The sequence below is a fragment of the Numenius arquata genome, chromosome Z (genome assembly GCF_964106895.1).
Source record: "Numenius arquata chromosome Z, bNumArq3.hap1.1, whole genome shotgun sequence".
Taxonomy (NCBI): Eukaryota; Metazoa; Chordata; class Aves; order Charadriiformes; family Scolopacidae; genus Numenius; species Numenius arquata.
In genome coordinates, this window is record NC_133616.1 from 35,547,009 (window position 1) to 35,567,292 (window position 20,284).

The 20,284-nt window shown below is 39.7% G+C and overlaps 1 protein-coding gene across 1 annotated transcript in view; it reads right to left on the reverse strand.

The window, feature by feature from the left end:
- Window positions 1-2,669: 2,669 nt before the first annotated feature.
- PSIP1 (PC4 and SRSF1 interacting protein 1) overlaps window positions 2,670-20,284 on the reverse strand; it is a 37,589-nt gene continuing 19,974 nt past the window's right edge. Inside the window, exons 9-16 of the mRNA XM_074166791.1 lie at window positions 19,899-20,124; window positions 19,139-19,257; window positions 16,565-16,620; window positions 15,244-15,314; window positions 11,907-12,008; window positions 10,992-11,211; window positions 6,211-6,322; window positions 2,670-3,426 (exon numbers count right to left, since the gene is read on the reverse strand). Coding sequence (XP_074022892.1) covers window positions 3,363-3,426; window positions 6,211-6,322; window positions 10,992-11,211; window positions 11,907-12,008; window positions 15,244-15,314; window positions 16,565-16,620; window positions 19,139-19,257; window positions 19,899-20,124 — 970 coding nt within the window. The 3' untranslated portion in view covers window positions 2,670-3,362. The remainder of the gene's footprint in view (window positions 3,427-6,210; window positions 6,323-10,991; window positions 11,212-11,906; window positions 12,009-15,243; window positions 15,315-16,564; window positions 16,621-19,138; window positions 19,258-19,898; window positions 20,125-20,284) is intronic.

The following is a 20,284-nucleotide window of genomic DNA, read 5'->3' on the forward strand; positions in this document are numbered from 1 at the left end:
GTGGGATGACCATTTCTACGGTCAGTGAAATTCTGTGAATTTAGGTTATTTCTGGTTTGTAAATGGGCAATAAATTCCAGCAGTAAAAGCCCAAGCAGCTGAATGGGTAGAGCATGATGTTAGTCTTGCAGCATACAATCAGGAGCTTCGTCTCTGCACCCATCTCGTTTAACCCTTTGAAGTAGTGGCATGGTTGACCCATTATCTCTGAAACAGTTGTGACAGACAGATGTGTTAGCTCATCAACACTTGTGCGAAGACAAGGTGGATTTGATATACCTGCTAAATACCTCTTTGTTTGGTAAAAGGGGTTTTGATACAAAGGAATGGTCAAAATTGGGAAGTGCCTATGTGAGAATTCCTGTTTATTTGAGTTAGTATCTTGACAGAAACACTTTTGGGGGTGAAAGTGCAACTTGTTTTAGTTTCCTAAGGCAATAAAATACATTTCATGACTAGCTGTATGTAGAAATATGCAAAATCCAGTGCACGGTAACTACCCGTATTTGGAAGCCGAGTGAGAATGCCGCTGTTTGATGCTCTAGCTGTATGGCCCTGTTTGTTAGTCTCTCCCCTTACCAGCAGTCTGCTGTGAAACGCTAGAGATGGCTGAAACTCAGGCTCTGTGGAGGCCAAACATCATGGCCATCTGCCGAGGACAGCTTCGTCCTGGGATCTGCCATGGCTATTGATCTTCCAGGTTTGAGGTAGTGTCTGAAACTGAAAACTATTCAGTTTTGGTATATAAACACTTTCCGCTTCATTACAGAAGTACACTATGCACATGAAAAACTTCATAAGCAATTATAGCATGTCATCACTACTTGCATGTTTTTACCATTGTGCAGGAGATTGCTGTATTCAAAATCTTAACTAAATTGCTGCAAACTGAAACTTCTTTCCATGCCGAGTTTTAACTTCCAGTAATCACGTGATTTGTAAATACAGGCTGCAATATTTAATCATTAACCTTTCTGAATGCCTGTACTTTAACTTCCCAAGGCAGCCAGTGTGTTACTACAGAGTGCTACTGTAACTGAGTGCCACTGTGTTTTGTGCAAAAAGTCATTTATGAGCGTGTTGCTTTCAGCAGCAACGTGGAGGCTTCCCCCAGGCACTCTTCTTGTCTCTGTCCCCTTTGACTAATACACCTGTGAAGAGAGAGTAGTGAGTTTTAGGCTGCTTGCAGCTTGGGGCAGGAAGGTAGAGTGGAAGTAGTACCATTCTGTAAACATGCACATAATCATGTTTTTTTGTTAAGGTCAGTACAGATGCATGCATGTACCTCTATCCATTGACATAGATGGTGGCAGAGTAATAAGGAATGGTAAAAAACATTTCCCCTGATGGATTCTGGCAAAGTTTCATTAAAAAAATTACCTAATGCAAACTAGCAAAGAAATAAATAGCTGTTTTGAACACAATAAACATAATACTGCTTGTGCAGTGAGTATCAGATACTAGAGTTCTGATTTCAGGCTTTTCATGCTTTTTTCTGTGCCTCTGTTCACCAGTGAGGATTTTTTTGTTGCCATTTAAACCATGGACAGGAAAAGAAGGGGAGGTTAGGGCTATGATCCTAAAACTGTTAATGCAGTTTACTAGTCTAGTCAGTTAGGAAAAAGGAAAAAAAGCAAGCCAGCAAAAACACAGTCCTCGGGGGGGGAGGGTGGAGTGTCCATCTCTTCAGAATTAGGAGATGGAGAATAAGAAGGAGTTACATCATAGTAGTGCATGATTTCAGTGGAAACAAACAAACAAACAAACCAGAAGCATTATTCTCAAGATAAATCATCACTTTCAGATTCTGTGAAACAGGGAAGTTTGAAAGCAGCGCTCAAGTTGCTGATCTTCACCTGGCCAAGACATACCTGAAGTTGCTTTTTCCTATTACTGAACATCTGGCTGCTTGGCACTACTTTAAGTACAGAACTGCAAACAAAAGTAAAGACTGTACCAAGTTTTTAAACTTGAAATGGGGAAAAGCTGTTTTATATATGAGAAATCCCTTTTCTCTGTACTATGCTGGGTAAGAACAAAAGATGAACAAAACCTCCAGCTGGGCTGACTGAAGGAGACATGGCAGACATTTACAAGGCATGGAAACAAGAAATAGTTTGACTTCTTAGTATTTGATACCATACTGTGTTGGTCATGCTGCAATACTGAAAAGACTTACTTGTTGAATGGTGTGAGATAAAGCTTTAGAAGTATTGGTCTTCACCAGCTGTAATCATGTTTTTCTGGTCCTGCCTTGAAGGTGACACAATACAAGGTGATATGTACACCTGGAACACTGTCACCTTCCCAGTCATAATCCCCCTAACAAGATTCTTGGGACTATTAAACTCTAATTTCTAACCTGGCTGGCCTCTGTCAAATACCATTTTCCAGTCACACAGAGGTTGTTCCCAGTTCTGGTATTAGGCAAAGCGTGTGTTTTAAGAAAGATTTTTCAGAGGGGCTTGTACCTGTTTCATTCCCTTTCATGCCTTTAGGAACTTTTCTTAAAATACTTTACCAGTGTTTCTGTTAAAATTCAAGTTAGAAATTCCCAAGTTCATGCCAGGGCAATAAAATCAAAACAGTACTGAAATCAGACACTTGTTCCTATGAATTATTTTGTCTATATAAGTTAGTATTAAGAACCAGTCTCTCTTTATTGTTTTAAAATCTTTAATTTCAGAAATTGTTCAAGACAGTGTTTTCCAACCAGTGTGCATCAACAGGTTCTGTGAAAACACATTTCTTTCTAGTATACTTATTATACCAAAAGCATACCATAAAGTCACATTGCAGTAAATTGGCACAATGAGTTTTGCAAGAACAGAACTGAACTTTTTTAGAAAAAAGTGATTAAGTATACTCGTACATTAACATTTTAACAGCTATAAAAATGCTGCTTCCAACTCCTACAAAACACAGTGAAAAGACATCCCCACAAGAGTTGAAAAACTATGCACAAACAGAGGTCAGTATCATAGGAAGAGAGTGAGTTTTATACAAATGAAGCAATTGGGCGGTTTAAAGTATTTACACTTTTTCCTGCTATTAGCTAGACAAACATACAGTAGTCAGGTAAAAATATACTACAACTCTAAGTCCTGTAACATGTAAGCATTTGTTTTCTAGATGGAATTTTCATATTTTGAAATGTGTTACCTGTTAATACTGGACAAAACTATTGGCAAAAGTGTTTAAATACTTCTAAACCAAGATTAAAAGGGCTCTTATTCCACAAAATTTAACTTCAAAATACTATGCTTATAAAATTATTTAAAACTTTCAGCAGTCTATAGATTTCAAATGCAAAACTTAACAATCCTCTTTAATTTGTATTTTAAAAAAAGAATCCAGTGATGTCATTTGCTTTCAAAGGCAGAATCTTTTGCTGGCTTTTCAAGCTCCTTCTCTTCAGCACATGTCCTAGAAACAAAATAAAGCAACATTAATGACCATATAAAAATGCAGGGAGCAAGACTTAATCCAGATGAATTCACACTGTCTAGAGGAAGTGATGCTGCTGTACATTCACCAGAGGATGAAGGCTGGAGAACTGAAGGCAGTAGTGATGACAGATGTCTATCTCCGCTCTGTCTCTGACTGCCCCCAAATGCAAAGCTAAGCTTGTAGCAATTAATGTTACATTAATGTACGTGACCAGCTGTGAACGGCAGTCATTTGGAAGTTGGTCTGTGTTCCATTCAGGCAGTCCTCCCTAGTCTGCTGCCAAGTACATGTCAGCTCAGGTGGAGAAGCACTCTGGCTTAACATACCTTACCAAATTTTCTCAGTAGCCAGGAATAAGCCACTCTTGTCTCCCAAACACACTAAGGTAACCTCAGGAAGCAGCATGTATTTTTACCAAACAAAAAACAGAAAAATGTTCTTAAGTGCCCATTACTGCAGAAGTATTATGTTACACAATTTCTGTTTTCCAAAATTTCTGAAGTACACCTTCAGAAAGGTATAGACATGTCTTGCCTCTAACTATCGAAGGGAGGAAATTTCAGAACTGAATAGACAGCCCTGTGATTAGAGAAGTTTACAAATTGTTTACTTAAGAGTCAGTAGTGGGAACTGCAGGGTATTTTGAACATTGATGATTTGTTTATATTTGTTTTGTTTACTAGTTTCTCACTTCTATGAAACCGAATATTGCAAATAAAAATGTATGAAAAATACTGAATGAAAAGAATGGTGTAGAGACCCAGTCTCTGTATGGTGGAGAGACCCGGTCTGTAGCGTGCTTGAATTTAGAACAGGTCTGTAGATGCGTTTCTCAACATGCAAGGTATTTACAACAGGTGTTACAAAACCTAATTTATAGATGTTAGCCAACGATGAGTATAACTCCATAGAAACTGCTCAAGGAGCCATACAAATTTTTTTGTGAAGTGGGTTTGTTTCTTTCTTCAGGTAAGTCAAAGAATGTGTTAAGAGTGTAGAGTTCAAGGCCATAGCAAACACCACACACACTTAAAGAGATAAATATTTATTAGCAGAACATGACACCTCCACTAGCTCATTCATGGGAGATATAGTTGCAAGTTTTACAGATACAATCACAATTACTGAAGTATTAAAAATATAAACTGTCTTTCCTCAAAGCTGCTTTTTTGAGACACTGTTATATTCAATGGCCTTTTCCTGGCATGTTGCATAACCATCTAAATTATCTGCCTTAAATTTCTTTTGACCAATGTCCACTGTGGTGTCATGAATGCACCCAAATATTATTCATTTTTTTTAATCACAAATATAAAGGGCAATCTGACCGAGATTGTTTCTCTGCCACTCAAAAATGTAAGTGTTGTCAGGTCCTGCAGGAATAAGGAAGGGAGCAGGCCATGAACCTTGGAGAACCATAAAATCATAGAATGGTTCGGGTTAGAAAGGACCTTAAAGATCATGAAGTTCCAACCCCCTGCCATGGGCAGAACCGGTTTAGTTCTAGTGTATTCTATTATTACTGAACTGCCTTGCTATTGATTTCAAGTAACTTGGGTGTTGCATTTTGTGGTTTGGCCAAGTTACCTATTTAAGCAGTGTGATAGGTTGTGTAACCTATGCTGGGAACATACACTTGTTCCTGTAATATGTTCATTATGTTCCCATAACATGCTGCTTGTTCAGACTAAATGAGTATTTGGCATCACTGGTTGAAAACTCCCAAATGTCACTTCTGAAAGCTGTGTAATCAGAAGCAAGTAGTTCTGAGGCTACCTCTCAGCAAGTATCAAATTCATTTTCATCTAATGGGTTTTTTTGTTTTGTTTTGTACATAATGGTCAATATTCCACTCATTTGTACAGCTTTTATCTTGGCAGGCAGCCAGAAGAATGCCAGGCAACTGCAATTTTTCCTAGCCTGCCTGAAGACAGTGTGAAACCAAAGCCTGCTTCCGTTACATACTGCTGGACAAGAAGAATCCCTGAGCACAAGGAGCAGAAGTGCTCAGAGAAAGCAAAGTGATACTTCAACAAAACAATTCAGCTCAAGGATAATTTTAGGCCTTTTCCTCATTGTTTACTAAATTCTATGAAGTATTTCTCATATTCTAGGACAGACTCACTGCTTGTTCTTCTTTACAAAACAGCATTTTTCAGTAAGGCTAACGTTTACATACTTACCTCCTGATAAATTCAAGCATTCTTATGGCTTCTTGTTTGGAAAAGGTAAACGCAATAGCCTCTATAAAGCATTCAGAGTTCTGAAATTTCACAGGTCTAACTTCTAGCCTGCAGTTAGCTGCATTTGGGCAATTCTACAGCTATACTACAGAACACTAATTGAAGTGGCTTGGCTATTGATTAGAATACATAGTTTGACAAAAAAACTTGATAAATTCCGTTAGTTTCTGTAAGACTTGGTTCAAGCTTCCTTTGCTTCCAATTTAATAGCATTGAGTAGTCTAAAACATAGGAGGAAGCTTGTACTTTGCCCTATCTCATCGCATGCTGATTTTCTCCTAACAGGACATCCTGTAAATTTTAAGTTCCACAATAGCAGTGATTGAACTAACTTTTAAAATGTTCATTCAAAACCTTAACAGAAGATTTGCATGCTATTATCATTTTCTAAAGTTTAGAGAAAACTCCATAAAGAAAATAGTACCTCAGTATGGTTAAGTAACTTCAAATCCACTGCTATTTACATCATTTTATTACAGCAGAACAGATCCTTAGCTCAGTAAGATTAACAACTCACTTTTTCTTACTGCCAACTTCGTGCCTATCTTTCTTTTCCTCAGTGTTCTCTCCATTGTGTTGTGTCTGGTTGGTGTCTTGAGCTTCAGACCCTCCATTCAGAACCTTTGAACCTTTAAAATGAAAGGACAGGGAAAGAAAACAGTATTGCAGGTAGCAAATCTGTGCTGTAAAAAGCCCCAGATAATTTGTTTACCATCATCAACTCAAACACTATAAATGTTTTCCCCTCATCTTGATACCCAGCAGCTGAAACAATAGAAAAAGCAGTAACTGATACTGCTTCAACTTCTGAAAATTGCATGCATTGAGCCTTATCCCATAGTTTTAATAACAGGAAGTGAACAGTCTATGTATTTCATGCGATTTTGAGTTCTTCTTGGGCTTGCAAGGCTACAGATAATAAGACTAGTGCTTATTTATATTCTGAGCAGAGACAGTATACTTCAGCAGTAGATTCTGTTCATCACTCTGACCTGGTCAGACAATTTTGGGGGATTTGATACTTTTAACTAGAGAAGTTACTTGTTCTATGGCTTCTTGTTTACTCTAAAACAAATATGCATACAATCAAAAAATGACAAATAGTAATGAGAGACACTGTTGTGAGTGTCTATTACAGGCCACCAGATCAGGATACGGAAGCTGATGAGGCCCTCTAGAGACAGCTGAAAGTAGCCTCGCAATCACAGGCCTTGGTTCTCATGGGGGACTTCAATCACCCTGATATCTGCTGGGAAGGTTACACAGCCAGGCGCGTACCGTCCAGGAGCTTCCCCCAGTGTACTGATGATAACTTCTTGACTCAGGTGGTGGAGGAGCCAACAAGGAGAGGTGTACTACTGGACCTAGTTCTGACAAACAGAGGGGCTGGTGGATGACATTTAAGGTTGGGGGCAGCCTTGGCTGGTAGTGATCATGAAAAGATAGAGTTCAGGATCATGAGTAGTATGTGCAAAACAACAAGCAGGACTGAAACCTTGGACTTCAGAAGGGGTAAGTTTGACCTCTTCAAGAAACTGCTTGGAAAAATCCCATGGGTTAGGGCTCTGGAAGGTAGGAGGGCTCAAGAGAGTTGGTTGATATTCAAAGGTCGCTTTCTCCAAGCTCAGAATCGGTGCATCCCTAAGAGCAAAAAAACCAGGCAAGGGAAGCGGGAGACCTGTGTGGTTGAGCAGGGAGCTTCTGAAAAAGCTCAAGTGGAAGAAGGAAGTTTACAGTGCATGGAAGAAGGGACTGACCACATGGGAAGATTACGAGAATGCCATCAGAGTATGCAGGGATGAAAGAAGAAAAGCCAAGGCCTCCTTGGAATTAAACCTGGCAAGGGATGTCAAGGTCAACAAGAAGGGCTTTTTCAAGTATATTGGAGGCAAAAGGAAAACTAGGGAAAATGTGGGCCCGCTGTTGAATGTGATGGGTGCCATGTGACAGAGGATGCAGAGAAGGAGGAGCTGCTGAATGCCTTCTCTGCTTCGGTCCTTACTGCTCAGGCCAGCCCTCAGGAGTCCCAGACTTTGGAGGTAACAGAGAAAGTCTGGATGAAGGAAGACTTCCCCTTGGTTGAAGAAGATCAAGTTAGAGAACAGTTAAGTAAACTGGATATCCACAAGTCCATGTGTCCTGATGGAATGCACCCATGACTGCTGAGGGAGCTGGCATTGCTGGGCCACTCTCCCTCATCTTTGAAAGGTTCTGGAGAACAGGTGAGGTGCCCGAGGACTGGAGGAAAGCCAATGTCACTCCAGTCTTCAAAAAGGGCAAGAAGGAGGACCCAGGAAACTACAGGCCAGTCAGCCTCACCTCTACACCTGGGAAGATGACGGAATGGCTCATTCTGGGCATCATCTCAAAGGATATGGAGGAAAAGAAAGCTATCCGAAGTAGTCAACACGGATTCACCAAGGGGAAATCATGTCTGACTAACCTAATAGCATCCTAAAATGGTATGACTGGCTGGATAGATGAGGGGAGGGTGATGGATGTTGTCTACCTGGACTTCAGCAAGGCTTTTGACACAGTCTCCCACAGCATCCTCATAGGTAAGCTTAGGAAGTGTGGATTAGATGAATGGACAGTGAGGTGGATTGAACACTGGCTGAAAGACAGAGCTCAGAAGGTAATGATTAGTGGCACAGAATCTAGTTGGAGGTCTGTAACAAGCAGTGTTCCCCAGTGGTCAGTACTGACTCCAGTCCTGTTCAATATATTCATCAATGACCTGGATGAGGGGACAGAGTGTACCCTCAGCAAGTTTGCTGATGACACAAAACTGGGAGGGGTGGCTGACACACCAGAAGGCTGTGCTGCCATACAGCGAGACCTGGACAGGCTGGAGAGTTGGGCAAAGAGGAACCTGATGAAATTCAACAAGGGCAAGTGTAGGGTGCTGTACCTTGGGACGAATAACCCCATGCACCAGTACAGGTCGGGGGCTGACCTGCTGGAGAGCAGCTCTGCAGAAAAAGACCTGGGAGTCCTGGTGGACAACAGGATGACCATGAGTCAACAATGTGCCCTTGTGGCCAAGAAGGCCAATGGCATCCTGGGGTGCATCAAGAAGAGTGTGGCCAGCAGGTTGAGGGAGGTTATCCTGCCCCTCTACTCTGCCCTGGTGAGGCCCCATCTGGAGTACTGTGTGCAGTTCTGGGCTCCCCAGTTCAAGAAGGACAGGGAACTGCTGGAGAGGGTACAGCAGAGGGCTACGAAGATGATAAGGGGACTAGGACATCTCTCTTACGAGGAAAGGCTGAGGGACTCGTGTCTTTTTAGTCTGGAGAAGACTGAGGGAGGATATAATCAATGCCTATAAATACTTAAAAGGTGGGTGTCAGGAGGATGAGGCCAGTCTTTTTTCAGTAGTGCCCAGTGACAGGAGGTAACCGGCACAAACTTGAACATAGGAAGTTTCATCTGAACATCAGGAGGAACTTTACTTTGAGGGTGGCAGAGCACTGGAACAGGCTGCCCAGGGAGGTGGTGGAGTCTCCGTCTCTGGAGACATTAAAAACCCGCCTGGATGCCATTCTGTGCAACCTGCTCTTGGTTGACCTGCTTTGGCAGGGGTGTTGGACTAGATGATCTCCAGACGTCCCTTCTAACCCTGTATCATTCTGCAATTCTGTGATTTTATCATCATCCTTGCATTCTTTGCAGTTACAAATACAGTGGCATTTCACCTGTAGTTATTCTGAATCCTTGGCATCCTTGATGTACTTTAAGAACACAGAATATACTTTTAAAAGGTTAAAATATATTTTAGAACGTAAAATCTGTCACTAGGTAAGAATAAAGAGCTGTAAAAAGGTCACAAAGTCCTGTGAAACCAGACACTTGGTATAAACAATAAATGCCTGGCTAATGAATATACCCTTGAAGAACCGAAGGCTTATAATAAGGAACATCCCACAACAGGAGGCACTGAATCCAGCTGAAAACCAGACAGCTGCTGGATAAGGCAGGAAGTCAACAAAAATTTGCAGTAACTGTGGGGAAGGCAGAGGTGGCAGTGGGAGATCGCGACCACCAACTCACTTGGAGACCGAACTGGACTACTGCCCCCATGGTACTGGAGCACGCGCACATCAATTAAAGGATCTTGTAACTTTAAATGAAGGTGAGAGACTCTACTAACCAACAGAAATTGTTACAGTAAGGCACTAACCAGTAATTATAATTAAGGGTGTGTTTTGAACTAGTATAAATATTCCTAAGAGTTTTTAGGCTGGTCTGCTAGCTTTGTGGATCACCACCTAGCACCCATCTCTGCAGAAGTGAAATAAATAGAGAATACCTCTGCTTTATGTGTATATTGTATCTGCACACCAGGTAAACGACCCCGCTTTGGGACAACAATCACCTCAGTTACAGTAACTTCTTTATTCCAGATCCAGGTGGTGTAACTTTCAGTTTCCTGAAACACTTTTGCTCCCAGGATTCAAGTTCAAAATAAATAGTTTCTCTCCAGTGGTTGTGGAGATCAAGGATCTTTACAATTTTATTAGATGGGTAGAACTCCTCCATCTTCAAGGATTTAAATTTGTTTGCAACACAGCGAACAAGTGTCTCATGTCTCTCTCTCATTTTGTTGTAGTACTTAAAAATGCAAGTATCTATTTTACTACATCGCTTTCATACTATTTTTAAATAACTGACCTCATTTATTGTAGAGCATAATTACTCTAGTAAGCTCTCAATATCATGCTGTATTTGTACAGGTGCTCAGAATAACCTGGAGTAGTACTGCTAAGAACATAAGGCCTATTCTCCCCTAAATTATGATTGTTTCTTTACTGTTAAGATTGAACTAGTAAAGCTGCATCACAGAAGTAGTATGTAAGTGCTTAAAACCTGCTGCCAACACATAGTAGCATGCACGACATAGGAAAAGGCTAGTGAAGGAAATCAAGCAGTTGAAGAGCGTAGGTTGAAGTCTAGGCACCAAAAGGCTACTTGAGGAATGAAAGGTAGTATGTTATTCTACTTTGTGTTTAATTTATTTTGTTATTCCACAAGGTAATAAAGCTAGAAATTTACAAACAAGTAAAAAATGCTAAACTCAATTCTTGCAAAAGCCATTGCCTTCAGGCAACGGAAGTAAAATAGCCACGCAAAACATACCCTTGAACAAGAAACAGCAGCATTATCCTTGACTACGTCAGATATGTAAAGGTTTTAATAGATGGATAGAATTCCTACATCAAGGATTTTTTGAAACTGGCTCAGAAATTGACGGAAACTAGGTCTTTTATATGACAAGAAACTAAAACCACAGTGACTTACCTGTTTGGTCTTTTTCTTTTTCCATTTTTTTGCTTGCTCCTTTCTTCCACTGTTCTTTGGTTTTGTTGGCTTCCTCATGCTGCTTCTGCTCAGCCAGTGATTTATTTAGTACCTGGGAAAGAACAGAGTCTCCTTCCCCAACCAAAAACATGGTCTTGAACTTGTTATATAGCATTGTAGATTTCTCCATGATAACTTGGCTAACTTTGAATTTCCGTATCTGAAATCAAAGTAATAAAACAATGAGCTCCATTTGGGTATTTAAGTACCTATATAATTTAATCACATGCTAAATGAAATTCCTAATTTAACCTGAAATGAGATCACAGACTTTTACACTCTCTGAACTACTGCAGAACACCCCGGATTGGAAGTGAACTTGAAAGATCATCTGGTCCAGCTCTTCATGGGAAAGGGAGCCTGGATGAGATTATCAAGCGCCCTGTCCAATTGCATCTTGAAAACCTCCAGTGATGGGGACTCCATCACACCCTGTGGAGGTTGTTCCAGGGAACAACTGTTCTCACTGTGAAAAAAATTCTGTTTTATATTGAGATGAAACCTCTCCCAGTGTGACTTGAACCCATTGCCTCTTGTTTTCTCCATGTGGCTCCTTGTTAAAACAGAGCCTCCATCGTCTTTGTAGCTGCTCTTTAAGTGCTGGAATACTGTGATGAGGTTTCCCCTGAGACTTCTCCAGGAAGAAAAGAGCTAACACCTTCAGTCTTCCCTTAGAGAGCAGATTCTCCAGCCCTATGATCATTTTCATGGCCCTCCTTTGGACCTTCTCCAGTCTGTCCGGATCATTCTTGGATCATGGGGACCAGAACTGGATGCATTACTCCAGTAGTAAATAACACTGATATCAATTTAAGAAAACACATGGGTTAATTTGATTAACATTGTAGATCTCACCTTCTTTAGAGTCAGAATCATCTCTGTATGTTTCTGAGCTTGTTGCATTGTGACTTGAAGGGATGCAAGCTCATCAAGAGCCTCAATACACCTGTTCACATCCTGTACATCAACGAGAAATTAGTTTGAAGACTTAACTTACATGTTAATAATCCTTAATTAGCCATATTAAATTAATTTCCATGCTCAGGAGATACCTTCTTATAATATCCTTAATCTGACTATGTGCTTCATTTTAGAACAATTTACACAGTCAAACTTGCAAACAAAAATTAGTTATCAGTTGCCTTTCAGCTACTTCCACAATAAAATAGCAGATGCTATTTGAATAACTTACAATTTTTAAAAATAATGTTACTTCCAAAATAGAAACTCAAGCTTTATGCCACTTTCACAATTCTAGGAACTCTAGTACTTCCTTGCTTGAAGCTGTTCTTCACAGTCAGCTTTTTCCATACACAATTTTTCCCAAGTGCCTTGTGAGTCAGAAGGTAGCAAAGCAAATTAAGGGGACTGCAGTTAATATACAGAGCTGTATCTTTGTAGATTTAACAGTTAAAAGTTTGATGAATGACACGCTATGCGGGACACCCAGAAGTAACGATGTGAGCTTCTGATCCATTTGTAAGAACCACTGTCATAGAAGACTAAAGTCTTCTTTCTGTAATACTTAGTTCTCAATTTCCTTACCTTCAGCTACTCTTGCTTATTTCATTTCCCACTTATAATTAGTAAGATTCATCGCCAGCACAGCTCATAACAATATTCTGCACCTTGTATAAAGTTGTAGCGCCTGTTTCTCAAGGGAAATTAGTATTAAAAAAACCAAACAAACATATCCGGACTATGCTCAGCAGAATGCTTATTATCATGTTTACATGAAAAATACAATTATGATAAACTAAGTGTCCTTGCTGTAGCTCTACAACCAATGTTCTTCCCAGTATTGTAAGATATTTGCTCCATTGCATCTCTGAATCAGAGGCCTGGTGGGTTTGGTGGGTCTTTTTTTTTTTTAACTTACTATTTTAAGGGAATTTACTGTCTCAGGACAGAATGACTTCTTTAAGACAAACCATTAAGTTGTGAAATAAAAGCAGCCCCTTGCCGCAACTACCAGAACCTTGCCTCTGACACCCAACACAATGCTGAGTTCCCAAGTTGGAGCAGCCTGCTGCTTCTCATGATACTGCACTTCACTGACATTTGTATTTTCTTATTGTACAAATGGCACTCACAAAAAGATACTGAACCAAAGGCTGCATCCCTTTCAGCATCGTCCACGCAATGACACTCTGACAAGACTGTTAGGAGAAGTCCTTAAACTGATGTCACTCACACCTCTCCTTGACCAGTTAATGGTGATAGCCAGAATCTTCTTGTCTTCAGCAGTACGTAAAGGCAGAGATAGAATGAAGCCCTTTACTTGCTTTTTCAGTTGTGTAAATGGACTTTTCAAGACTTGGAAGACTTCAAGTAAGAAAGAGACTAGTAAAGTATTTTTGGTCTGGTCTCATGATTTGAGGTTTCAGTTTTTTTCTCTCAAGAGAAAAAAACAAAACAAAACCAAGAGAAGCACAAATAACCTTGAATTCAGAAAACCTGGTAGTAGTGTTCTAAAGCATCAAAGGCGGAGTGGCAAAGGCAAGGTCCACCTTAAAAGTGAGTCAGATCTCCTGGTCCCTTCCCTCCTGCATGGTCTCTCAAGAGATTTTTCCAAGCAGATCCCCATGAAGACCAAAGTCTGCTCTCCCCAGTCCACGGCAGTGATCGTTTTTGCCCTGCTTCTTCCTCCCAGTATCCTGAACTCCACCATTTCAGTCACTGCAGCCAAGGTTCTTCAAGCCTCCGATCTTCAAATCCCTAATTAGATCTTCCCTGTTTATAAGAACCATGTGCAACAGGGTGTCTTCCCTTGTCACCTTGTTGGTCACCTGTGTTAGGAAGTTATCACACTCCAGAAATTTCCTGGATTGCAATATAATCCCCATATTGTCCCTTCAGCAGACATCAGGATGGTTCCTCCAGTGAGGACCAGAGCCTGAAATGGAGGTGTCTCCCGACTGCCTTAAGATGACTTCATTCTCTACTTCTGCCTGCAGCAGACGTCCTCAGGATATCACCCATACTGGTCTGCCTACTAAACCTGACCCATAAGGCCTCAGTTGGCTTATCATCTGTCCCAATACAGAGCTCCACACATTCTCACTGGTCTCTCACGTGAAGTGTTATCTTGTATCTTGTCTCCCCAGCACTAGTCTTTCCTAAAGAGCCTGTATACATGCAAGGGAAGGCCCCAGTCCCACAAACTATCCCACTAAATCTGTGATGCCAGAGAAACCATAGCCCTGCAGCTGCAGACAGATGTCCAGTTCCTCTGGTCTGTTCAGCATGCTGTATGCATTAGTGGCTGTAGCCACTTCAAAGAGTCACCCAGTTGTGCTGACTTTCCAGGAAGGTTATGCTGTGCTGCCAGCACTTCCTCATTTCTCTGCATATGCTTGTGGTGATGCTACTTGAGTCCTGTTCTGTTGAGGTAATTGTTTATTACAAGGCCGATTCTGTCTACATAATGTTGCCTCATTTGATTGCCATCCTGCTCCATCACTTCCTTACTTTCTCCTCTGCTCCTGTTCCTAGTTTAAAGCCCTTTAACCAGGTTGCCCAGCCTCTTGGCAGCACTACTTCTGGGTGGATCCTGTCACCTCCTAGCAGTCCTATCCATTCTTCACAAGTCCTTTCTACAAGAAAGGGACCACCACCTGGGTCCCCATACCTTGACCGTCACCCTCAGAGTCACACAGTCAAGTCATGCTTGATACTTTGCAGGTCTCCCCTGAACATATCATTGGTGCCCAACATAGAAAACCAGCAGCAGTTAATAATAAATAGTCTTAAGGCCAGACAAGCCTCAGCCATCTGTCAGTAATGTTCCAAATCTGAGCCCCCCGCAGGGAGCAGACTTCCCTCGACAATGAGTGGGATCAGCAGATGGGGGCCTCCATCCCTTCAATCAGGGAGTCTGCCACTACAGTGCTCATTGTGTCCTTCTGGTGCTTCTGCATGGCTCAGGCTGAGCTGGCACAGATTCTTCATTTGACAGAATACTATCTGAATGTTTCCATTAAATAATTTATTATCAAGTATTTTCAAAGGAACCCAATTTTACTTGCTGACACTGATCTTTTAATGTCCACAGTAACCTCATTTAAGCAGAAGTCTTCTTTCAAACCGAAAAAAATTCTGTTCATTCTCAGAACAGTAATTAAAACCAAACACGTGCCAAGTATTTCCTACCTGAATTATACACATAAATCAGTTTTAAAAAAATACTTACAAGATTATCAATTTTCAGGGAGTTCTTAATTTCTGCATGTATCCTTTGAAGCCTAGAATCCATTGATGTTTCTGAAGATTAAAAATAGTATGCATGAATATTTGATCATCACATCAAGTTTCTTTTTGTAAAACCCTTTCCACAAACCTGAACTTCATACAGAATGCAGAAAAATATAGGCAGGCACTCTGCATCAGGTAATGATGCAGGTGCACACAATAAATACACCACAAGGCTTACTATCAGAAATAAAGCAGGCAGCTTTTTAAAATTAGACACTATTAGCAACCTAGATAGTTTCCTCCTTAGGAGTTACAAACTGAAAATAATTTTCTATTTCAATATCCAGCTGCCACCCTCTCCTTCTCGGCCAGGTTAAAAGGAAGTTTCAATAAATACTAAGAGTTACAAATCTGGAAAACCTTTAATCCAGGACACCTGGATATTTATGGTTTTGTTTTCAGTAAATTGGACATGATTCAAGTTACAGTCCAAATCCATCCAAATAAAATGTTCCCAGTACACACGATCCAGCAGGTGTGCAAGATGAATGAACATGTCCGTCTCTAATTCACATGCTGAATGCCTGTTTGGATTTTTCATACACAAGCGGTACGTGTTCTGAACAATACTGCAAGCAGAGTTTCCTTCAAGTCCAATCCATCTTGGATGGGTTTGGATAATTTTCTTTCCCCCCCTGCTAGCACTGGGTCAGCTGGAGTCCATGCCACTGGATCTGTACTATACTGCAAGTAACAGCCAGTGGTTTGGGTTGCACTTAAAGATGGGAGTACTAAAAAAGGAACGACTGATCCCTATGAAGGTCAGTTTGCAAGTGTGGGTTAGTAGGCAGGACCACAGTAATCTGAATCTAAGCCTCTTGCCTAGGAAAAACAAGCCTTTTCTTAGCAAGCCTCCTACTAAGTATAAGGTAGTATCTACATACTTTCAAGAATATCCCTCATATTATTGTGTTATGAAAAGATAGAAAGGAAAAAATGAAGGGAAGGACTAAAATGATTGGATTAAAAGAATAAGAGCTTTTGTTTCTTATTGACAAACAGAAGGGATCATTGAGGTTAAAAGCTGCAATGACAGCAAAATAGGAATAGCGAAGATCTGTTCTAATGCTCTGAAGACAAAGAACGAACATTGAAGAACACGAACGCACCGTTTCACAGACCTGAGGGAAGCTGTCAGAGATCAAACATCTCTGATTGAGACCCCACAGCCACCCTTAGCAGCAAATTATCTTATCCAGGCGGATAACTATTCAAAATTTAAGATGACCAAAAGTACTGTTTAGCTTCTTTAAACTAACCTCTCTTCTTCTCCATCTTCTTAACTTCTGCTTTCTTGCCTTCTTCTTTACTCTGCCTATCAAAAATGTTAAAGTATTTTTACAATGTTGTAAAGTCTGGTTTTCAGTCTTTTTTTTTCCCCTAGTTTTTTATATGAGATGCAATATTTTGAGGTATTATCTCAGTAAAACATTAGTATGCAAAAACCACAAAAAGCCAAACTCTGGTTTTTGAAGACTAAAATAAATTAACAAAATTAGTTAGCTGAGATACTGCTGATAAATACTTCACACTGCCGGACAGTTCTCCCTAGAAGCAGCAAATTAAAGGATTTTAAAAACAAGTCACATTTCCCGTATTTTGTTTTGGTTGCATGTACAAATTGGGTAAAATGGTGTTGTATGAAACTAACTTACGGAGAAAGAAAATATTTCTATTATAATGACAGAGAGAGTAAAACTATTTAACATTACCACAGGGAACTATGGAGAAACCAATTAGTCATAATCAGTTCCTATGTGACTTCTTTTCTCATATAATTAATTATAACAGTATAAGTATCCTACAACTGACCACAAATGTATCAGTGGTAATTTAAATATTCTTGAAGCAAATAGTAATAAAGGGAAAATATTTATTACAACTTCATTGAAATCTCCTGCCTCTTTCTATAATTGTATCACTAAAAATAAAGCTAGGACTCAAGAAAAACAAAACAAAACTTGTCTCCACCTCAGTTACAGGATGAAGACAGGTAGTTGAAGCAAGCTTCTGAACTCTTTGTTCAGAGAAAATCATGAACTCCTGCTTAGCAATTCCTCAGTCTTGTCTTACCAAGCTATTTCAAAGCCTCATTTTAGAATTTGCGTACTTCAGCACATCATGACTAAATATTCTATGACTGATTTTATTCCTGTCAGAGCAATATTCATCCATAAAATATACAGGCCTGCACGCCTATTATTTTCTATGTTCCTTTCGTAGAGTCATAGAATCGTCTAGGTTGGAAGGGGCCTTTAAGATCATAGTCTGTCCAGTTACAGAACCAACAGGTTTTAAGCATTTCAGGCTGTTTTACTTCAACTGGCAGCACAAGCTCATGCTGTTTAAATGGTACATGTCAAGTTTTGTATATGTACAGAGTGGTGTAAAGGGCATTAGACTTAAATAAATATTATTGAAGTAGCTACAAAGACCAGAAAATGTAAACTATGCTGATGAGAAATGTAACCAAAAAAGATATCAGCCTATATTCAGTGGATTAGTAGAGGAACTTGAAGATAGCACAAAAAGAAGTCTTTTTACTTTGTCAATATTGAGTTTTGTGTGATTAGTCATCAGCTATAATTAAATTAATTCCGCATTCATTAACTATTACTCCTTTATCTTACTGAAACAAAGCTCCATCTACCCTCCAACGCATAAAATGACAGCCATTTAAAAATAAAGGAGATTTGATTGTTATAACCAAATCAATATATGACAGTTTCATTACAGAAATCAATCAGCTTTAAAATCAATTTAAAATCCATCAGATTTAAATAGTGATACATTAAGAGCTGCAAAGATGCTAAGGACAATTTAGTATCTCTGGAGTTGGAAATGCTTAAGTTTGCTACAGGTAAGTAGAATAATTATGTTAGGTTTCCAGAGGAGTGACAGGAAGAAGAGGAGAAGAAAGGGCTGGAGGGTAAAAAACCCCAAACAAACTAGATTTCTTGTTAATGAATGTGAAAAAGGTAGAATTTTGTTGTTACAGGTGAAAGGGACCATTATCTTCCTCCTTTTTCTCCAAATTTTTACCTTGTTCTCCCTTTCTTCTGCCCTCCCACCAATTGTGGGTAAAGGAACATCATGCTCTTTTGGTGGCAGCTTCTTCACCCATTTGCAGAATAGCTCTTGAGAATGAGTCAGATTTCTTCCTATTGTCCCACCCCCCCCCAGTTTCTGGCAGCATCTTCTCTCCATTCTTATGCTTCATTCAATTTGTGACAATTTATCTTCTGAATGCAGACTGCTCCTGCTATCACTCAACTGGCTTTGCAGTGCTAGAGTAGAATAATTCTCAATTTTTCCCTTGTTCTGTCTGACGGTGTGTGCTCCAGCTGCCAGACAGAGAAGGATATGTTTTCCAGGTAACCCTATGCATTCCACAACCTGAACAAAAATCCATAACCAGGGATTAAATAGGTCTTACCAGTTCTCATCCTAATGTATCCAAAACTTAAAGAAAAATATATAGCTGTCCTGAATGGGTTTTCACACTGATCCCTTTTCACAGGAATATTCTTAGGTTACTTCCAAACAGAACCCACCAGCTGTCTTCTGCTAGAAATTCTAAGTCCCTGAAAGACTGACATCACTTAATTTCTAGGTTCAATTCTTCCCATCCTCCCACGATATAACATACTGGTTTAGAGGAGCTTTTTACTCCCCACTTAAAAAGAAGTTAAAATAGACCAAAAAAAGTGTGGGGGGAGAGAACAACACAACACAGTGCAAACCCGTTTGTTATTTTTTCAGATACTGTCTCCTCCTGTTAGTTTCAAAGTACTCCTACAACTTGCAGACACCACATGTTAAAACATACTCACGATTCAGATTCTGTCTGTTCCTCTTGCTTACGCTTTCTTTCTGTTACTTCTCTCTCATGTTGGCCTCTTACAATGTTTCTTCTATGAGCTGCCTGAAAGCTTCTTCCCCCTTTTTTCTTCTGTTTTCATTTTGGATTTTAGGATTGGAAAGAGAAAAGCAAGATTATTAAATAATTTTTTTTGGTAAACGGGTAAACCTACCTACGCTAAATATCTTTGAAGCAACTCTGCTCCATGGAACAACCTGACAAGAGCTGGCTTTCCCTGCAACTAAACTCAACACCTCCACACGTTGGTAAGTTCTGAATTTCTTTAGTCCTTTCTCCCTTTTTCCTTTCCTGGTAGAAGGCAAATATCCTAAGTACCAGAAAACTGAAGACATTCCAAGTGGTTAGCTAGGAATAGCTTTATACCTTTCAAAAACTTGATTTCAAGCCCAGTGTTCTCTTAAGCACACCCAAAGATAAAAAAAGTTTGTGTTCCAAGGAAAATAGATGGAAAAAGCGTTTTCCCAAAATAAATAACTGCTACATTTAAACTTTGTTAAAAACTGTCTTAGAAAAGATGCATTTCTTAGAAAACAGTGAATTTCGTGAAAGAATTATTTCACAAAATGAAGTTCTGCAACTTTTATTCTATATATCTATATTAGCCAGCCACATGGCTCCAACTTCTACTAAGACATAACATTAACTTCACAAAAGATCTTCAATGACATTACTTCCCTCTATAATAAATAGGTCAGGAAAGCAAATTATACCTTGTCACCTTCTTGTTCTTCTCCATCATCTTCAGAATCAGAAGCTGATGCAGAACCCACTTTTGCAGAATTTTTCCTTTTTGGTTCAGCTTCTTTCTTTCCTTCCTTTTTGTCAAATTCCTTCTTTGATTTCTCCTCCTCCTTCTGACTTTCCTCATCTTTTTTCCCTTGCTTTTTTGGCTTTTCTTCTGGTCCTTTTTTCTTTGCCTTCTCCTCCTCATTAACACTAAAATATGAATAGTATTTAGGGATCATATCCATTATCTACAGTGAATTTAAAACATCACATTCTTCTAACTCAGGAAGTTGATTTTTACCACAGAATATTAAAAATTATGAAGTTAATTCACCCTCAGTTTATTTAATGACTATTCAAAAACCAGTCA